The 7,159-nt window shown below is 42.2% G+C and overlaps 1 protein-coding gene across 1 annotated transcript; it reads right to left on the reverse strand.

Annotated features, from left to right (window-relative positions):
- Positions 1 to 515: 515 nt before the first annotated feature.
- LOC306820582 (trace amine-associated receptor 13c-like) lies at positions 516 to 1,838 on the reverse strand. The gene has a single exon (XM_079338461.1). The coding sequence runs from the start codon at positions 1,633 to 1,635 to the stop codon at positions 637 to 639; it is 999 nt and encodes a 332-aa protein (XP_079194587.1). The 5' UTR covers positions 1,636 to 1,838; the 3' UTR covers positions 516 to 636.
- Positions 1,839 to 7,159: the final 5,321 nt, after the last annotated feature.

Raw genomic sequence — 7,159 nt, forward strand, 5'->3', positions numbered from 1 at the left:
TCAACTTTCAGGTTACAAAGAATCATCTTTATTTATCGTGTCTTTAACTGGAACATTGAGTTTTCTGTAATGTGAGAGAAGAAACAGGGAACATTATCACATTTAGAACGAGGGAAACAACATTTATATTCACATTATTGCTGATAAAATTACTTTCAATAATTGAGAATTTCATTTGTACAATATGTTGAAGCGCTTCACTTCACGCCGAGTCCGTAATCTTTAAATTATCACACTGCTCAGAGAGAGAAGAGGGAAGAGGGAATAAAGAAAGGCACAAATGCACAGTGTGATATCAAACATATTGACAACAATCCAGAAATCACACATCCAAACATAAAGGACAGCTGCAGAGAGGAGTAAAAAAAGTCACTGAAACAAAGAGACACTCTGCAGGGCTCCAATCTTCCTGAAACATATTTCACCTGGGTGACGTTCTGAGCAGAACCTGCTTTTCTGACACCGTGGTGGAAACATTTCTGGAGCTCTGCAGTGTGCAAGCCGTCTTTCTCTTTGTTTTAGTGACATCAAACATGTGACATAAAACATTCTGCATGTGCACTGATCACTTTGCATAGCTGACAGATGTTTGAGTTTTGTTATGCTCAGACTGAACAGGTTATATACATCATATCTTTAAAGTATATTAACCAGAGACGAGGACTGCTCCAGGATCTTTAGTGAGACAATGAACCTGATCGCTTTTCTAAACCACGGATAGAACAAAGCGTATATGACAGGGTTCAAACAAGAGTTAATGTAGAGCAGCCAAGATACAATGCTGACCCGCAACGATGCACTGGTTGCTGTTTCTTCTCCTGTAAGATAGGAAATGTAATATGGACAGAAAGAGATCAGAAACACCAGTATGACTATGCCCAGAGTCCTGGCTGCCTTTCTCTCTGATTTCTTTGCAGTGATTCGACCCTTGCCCACTGCAGCGTCTGTAATATGAGTCTGCATGGCACGAGCCTGAGACACTGCAACGATAAACACTCTCATGTACAGAACAATGATGACCATACAGGGGCCAATAAAGGTGAACACAAGGTCCAGTGTTACTAACACAAAGTTCATCACCACCACACACTCCCCAAAGCAGGAGTTATATCTGTCAGCCTGCTTCAGATGATCCTTTAAGATCAGCCCGTTGAAAAGGATTGAGCAGGCCCAGCACAGACACACACACAGCCCCACTCTGCTGCGAGTGATTTGGTTAGAATACTGCAGAGGATAACAAATAGCTACATAGCGATCGATTGATATGAGCACCATGTTCCCCACAGAGGCTGAGGTAAGAATGAAGGCTATAATGTCAGAAAAAGCACACATGAGATCTCCCAGCAGCCAGCAGGTTTCTATGACCCTTACCATTATTACCGGCATCACCAGCAGCCCAACGAGGAGGTCTGAGATAGCCAGGGAGAGCAGAAGCAGGTTGGTGGGGGTGTGAAGCTGTCTGAAGTGAGAGATGGAGATGATGACAAGCAGGTTAAGAAACACAGTGAGAACAACGATAGAGGACAGCAAAGCATACAGGAGGACGGCTTCAGTGCGAGGGCGCATAATAACCCTGCAAGACAAGTTGAGGAGCTGAGGGTAGCAGAGCTCGGCTCCCTGCTGGTCGTCCATCATCCAGCACTGAGGGGAGGTGGTGACCTGAACCTGCTGAGCTCAGTCAGCTCTCTGAGTGCCAGAATGATCACAGCTCACTTATCTCTGATGGCAACTCCCTCGTCATCCTCTTCATCCGGTCAGCTCTCGACCAATGGGCAGCTGTAGTCAGTGTCGTCCTTTCTTCTGATCTCTCCTCCTCTTCCTCACCTCTCCCTTGATTACTCCCCCCTCCCTCCTACCGTCTAACTCCACTGGTACATGATGCAATATTGAAGTTTAATGTGAAACTTTAACAGAAATCTTTTCTCTGACCTGTAAATCTTAAAGTGAACTGTAAAGGTCCGAACTTTAACACAGTTTAATGTTATCGGACACTGGTTTGCCCTCCTACACTCTTCCCAGAGGCGCTGCTTATCAACTGTCAAGGCAGGCAGCAGCTTGGGGCCCCAGGCCAGTAGGACCCCCCAATAACTGATGAACTTTAAACCAAAGCATTGCCTTAAAAAATGTGCACATTTTGCAAGTAGGAAGCCTCCTTAATGGGGCACCATCTGACAGCAGTCACTCTTAATGTCCTGTTAAATGTTGCATGCATTATTGCTGGAAAATAATTGTAGATGCTGGTTGGAAGAGGCCCTTAAGGAATGTTTGCCTCGGGCCCCCACAGACCCATGAAGCGCCCTGCAGATATTCTGGGGCTCAGCCTTCGTTATGGCAGCCCTCACTGTCTGGAAGGCTCTTCCAGTAGTTATCTGTAATGCTACATCCTCAGAACTATTCAAATTACTTTAGTTTGTGAACCTACCAGGACGATTTTAGCTGCAGCCTTCCTGACATTTTATTATCGCTCTGAGCTGATGGAAAAAAAACCAATTGCCCAGAGTCTAGAAACAAAAACACAATCGTCCTGATGTCACATGAACGCATTGTTTCATATTTCATATTTGACATCACCTTGTCACCTGGAAACAAACTTCAGAATCCCAACATGGTTGATTAAGCTGTTGGCAGGCTCATTGAGAGATGGCAACGGCAAAACCGTCATTCTCTTGTCCGTTCTACATTTTGACCAGGACCTTGAAACACATGTCTGGCGAGGAGGTTCTAGATGATTTTTTTTAGAAGAGTCATGGAGACAAGTGATGATATGAAGACTGGATTCATTCCAGAGCTGAAGCCAAAGCTGGGTACAGTGAATGTTGATGCAAATGTTGAGCCTCGCTTCTTTGGCTTCAAGTAAAAAAGTAACTCATGAGTAATACCCTGCATTTTACATTTCAGACCTTCTCGTTCCATATTCCACTCTTTGTCCACACTGATCATCTAATCTCAACCTTATTTCCATCTTAAACTCTCACTTTAAAATTAACACTCACTAAACCAAAGATAAACATACTTTTGGTGCTTGGTTCCCTGACGTTCTAGTTGCGACTCCCACAAACCATCAGATCTACAGAATCTTTGGACAAAGAAACAAACTAAGCACACAAAGGGGTTTTGGAGTAACATGAAGGTGCACTCACACTAGGCTTTGTCTTTACATATTGTGCCAAACCCCCACCATGACCCCCACTGGCACTCACACTGCTCCAGCACTAACCGGGCCTGAGCATGTTTACCATATAATGCGTGCATGACTTTACATGATCATGATGCATGCTTAAGTTTAGGTAGGCCAACCCACCGGAGAAAAATACAGCGAACATGACGCCAACTTTATTGACTTATTGTCTCTTTGGTCGGAGACAGCCAGAACACACTGGGACTTCTTGATAGTGGGGACAGGGATCGATCATACTTCATGGCCACGTTGAGTACCCATGCATGTGCTCGAGCAGAAGAAACTGGACCGTATCAAAGCACACCTCTTCCAAATGCATCACTTCTGCTTCTACAGGTTGACTGATAAGGCCCTGACACACCACGGAGGTCGTCACCTTAGTTTTTGTGTCTGGCTACGTAACTACCAGTTGGACCTCACCTGAATCTTTGTGAATCTCGTTTGACTCATCCGAGTCGGTCAGCGTTGGTGCGGGTCATGAGAGGAATTACTGATTGGCTGAGGTCACCTCCCTCTCTTCTTTTCTTTTTCCACTAAAAGACTAAGGACTGATAACGTCAGCGGCATTTTAAACTTTTTATCAGACATTACCTCGATTATTAGGCTACCGATAATACGATTATGTCGTATTACGTATTACGACTCCGGTATGTCAATATTCATTTGTTGAACATCTCGTGTGTCACCATGATGAACTGACTTTAATGTGTTAATGGTATGGTTGTCATGGTTTGGTTTGGTTCTGTGTTTTGTCTTGTTTTAGTTTTTTATCCTTATTGTTCTGTATTGTTTCCTGTGTTACTTTTATGTGACTCCTGGTGTGGTTGCTTTGTTCCTTAGTGTTTACCTGTTGTCTGTAAGTTTGTTTCCTGGGTTATGTTTTAAGTCTAGTCTTTGGTGTTTCCTGTTTTATTTTGTATATCTGGTTTTGGTGGTGGAAGTCTTCTGTTTTACTTTGTACTTGTCTTCTAGTATTCTGGTCTGGTGTTCTTTGTTCCTTGTGTTTCCCGCCTGTATTGATTACCCTGATTGTCCTCACCTGTCTGATTAGTCTCACCTGTGTCTGATTACCCCTGTCTATATAGTCTCTGTGTGTTCTTACCCTCTTGTCGGATCATTGTCTTTTGTTGGTGTCTTCTGTCATTTGTCGTATGTGCTATGATTCTATCTGTACCTCGTTTTTTGGATTTAGTTTTTGGATAAGCTCTGTTCCTCGTTTTGGATTTATTAAGCATGTTTTGTTTTGTCTTTTGTTTAATACATTTTTATTTATCTGCAATTGGGTTCTCCTCCCTGTTTTCTGCCCGGCAGACGTGACAATGGTATCATACATGATCATGTTATAGAGAGGCAAAGAGTATTTCGACTGTACTGATGTTTCTGAGCTTTTCAGAGTTTGTCTGTTTGTTTTAGGTTAGTGATAAAATTTTGGTCTGTAGTGAAGGCTCCTGTGTGGGGAGGGGGTTTGTTGCATCATGTGTTGATGTTAAAGTGTATTCATTCATGCCTTTCAACTAGAACTCACCTGTGGTTCAAAGTATTATCAATGTTATTAACATGCTCCCTCTGGGATGACGACACGGCTCTCATTAGCATGTTTGAGTTCATGTTGAAACTACAGTGAGGATACAGTCAGAAGGTGTTAATGAATACACTGGTGGTGAGGACAAGTTTGTGTTTTCAGCTGGTCTGAATAAGTCTTCAAAAATAATTTTCATCATGATCTGCAGATTTAAAATTAAATATCTTTGTGAACAAACAACAATCATTGTGATTTTATAGGGTTTCTTGAAGTCATCGCCTTGTGCAGACAATTACAACAAAGAAAACAGTGATTATAAAAGATTTACGTTTTACCCAACTTTATATTCACGATGTCTTAAAAGATCAATCAGTGAGCTGTGTGGAGAGTGAACTGGACTCTGAAGACATGGGTAATGACCGGTTCAGCTGTTTCCTTGGCAGACGGCAGTTTGGACTATGGCAAAATTTGACCCTCTTCCTGATCTGATCTACCACCGTCAGGATGGGACTTGTGATGCAGTATTGGCAAGAGTTGTAGGATGCCAGCAAGGGTTTGATGGAATGGTTTTTGCTGGTTACAATGGTGCCATTCTCTAAGGGCCATTTTAATGGCCAACAGTCATCAAAGAACGGCTCCCACCCCAGCATCTGAGGCCTTCTACTCGACTACACACCGTCTCTTGAAATCTGGCTTCCTCTTTCTTCTTGGAAAGGATCTGAATGTCATCTCGATAAATGAGCACAAACTGTCTCCGAGGATATTGTTGACCAAGGCTTGAAAAAAAGCTCTGGCATTTGTGAAATTGTGACAGTGGGAAAATTTCAGAGTCAGAAAGGGGCGGCTACAGGAAATAAGTGCAAGGATGAGTCTGCGAAAGACTTACTTGAAAGCAAAGAACAATCTTACAACAAACTGGTGGATGGGAGAGGATTAAGTGGATGTTTGATTACAAATGATCTGCAGCTGCGTGCCCAGGTTTACAGAGTTGCTTGAAGGCTTGACTGACCAGGACACCTAGCCAAAACCATCAGACTTTGTCTTACCCTAACTACTGGCCGACCCCCAGGCGCCATGATGGGACTGTGCCGTCCCAACCGCCAGCTGACCTTCAGCCACCACCACCACCACCACCAGACTGTGTTATCCCAAGACTCAGTATGTCCTCGTTCAAACATACATCAATTGCACAATAGAAACAATGATTGATTCAGTCATTGGTGAGTAGGGTGTGACCAGTAAGCAGAGAGGATCACAGTTGAGGTCATGCAAAAAGCTGAGATCCACAGAGCAGATTTGTGAAAAAAATTGTACTTAATTAAAAGAAATATAGTTGTAGGTGTTTATTATTTTTATGTCAATAAATTTAAAAAAAAATAATTAACATTTTGTTGTTTGCACAAAACCTTCATGCCACCCCTGCATCAGTCAGGGCCTGGGCTGGACCACCCTAGTCTATAAAGTCTGGATTCGGCCCTGCTTGTTGAACTGACAGGCTTCCAATCACATGCTACTTTGTACAGAAACAGGAGGACAGAGGGGGCAACAAGTGAATGACAGGGAGTCACCTTTTATCAGATAGAAGTCAGATAACTTCTTAGGGATTACACTTCTTCCCTCATCTACCTCGTCCAGAGTGATGGCTGAAATTAATAATAGAACATTTAAGACAATGAATATATCAAAATGTTTGGTGTTTTTTGACAGAGACCTCTTTAGTAGTCCAGACATAGAGGAAGCCTCAAGACATTTCAGACATCTAGTTACTTGATTTATTTGAGGACTTCTTTCAGCCCTACATGATATTTATTGTAAGAGTGAATTATTATCTCCTGAAAAAGTGTTTTAAAACCTTAAAATATACTCTTCCTACTAGTGAGTTAGGATTTATTATTTATCACAGTCAGATAGGCTAATTGTACATTTTTACATCACTTCATGTTAAAGATTCATAAATGCATCAAACAACCTGCTGCATTAGATTACTGTGATGAATAACGGCTGCAACTTCTGAATGAAGGCTGGTGAAGGTTAGGGCACTTAAAAAGAGAGCAGCCAGAATAGAACAATAAAGCATCTGAAGAAGAGCTCTGCTCACACAGCGTTGTGAAGGTGCATTTAGTAACCATGGTGACGTTCTGTAGAACAAACTGCCCGCTGACCCGAGGTCTGCAGAGACTTTAAGTTCCTCTCTGCCACCTCTGTGTGTGTGGATGATAAATATTATTTAATTTGAATTTACTTCACTGTTTTAAACAATATGTAGAAGTCCCAATTAAAGTCCCTTAATAATAAATGTGCGCATTGAAACCCATTCAAATCACTATTTTTGATCCTGCTTGAATATAAAGTATAAAACATGGATCTTCTCATTTCTCCCCTTAATTTGAAGCCTGGGGCTTGAAGTGTGTGCTTTGAGGGATTCCCTTCCTGATGATGTCATTTTTACCAAATATGGC

Source organism: Symphodus melops, assembly GCF_947650265.1.
Source record: "Symphodus melops genome assembly, chromosome: 2".
Lineage (NCBI taxonomy): Eukaryota > Metazoa > Chordata > Actinopteri > Labriformes > Labridae > Symphodus > Symphodus melops.

Bases quoted from the DNA above. Each gene is read 5' to 3' on its own strand.
- LOC306820582 (XM_079338461.1), bottom strand. From the start codon at position 1,635: ATGATGGACGACCAGCAGGGAGCCGAGCTCTGCTACCCTCAGCTCCTC.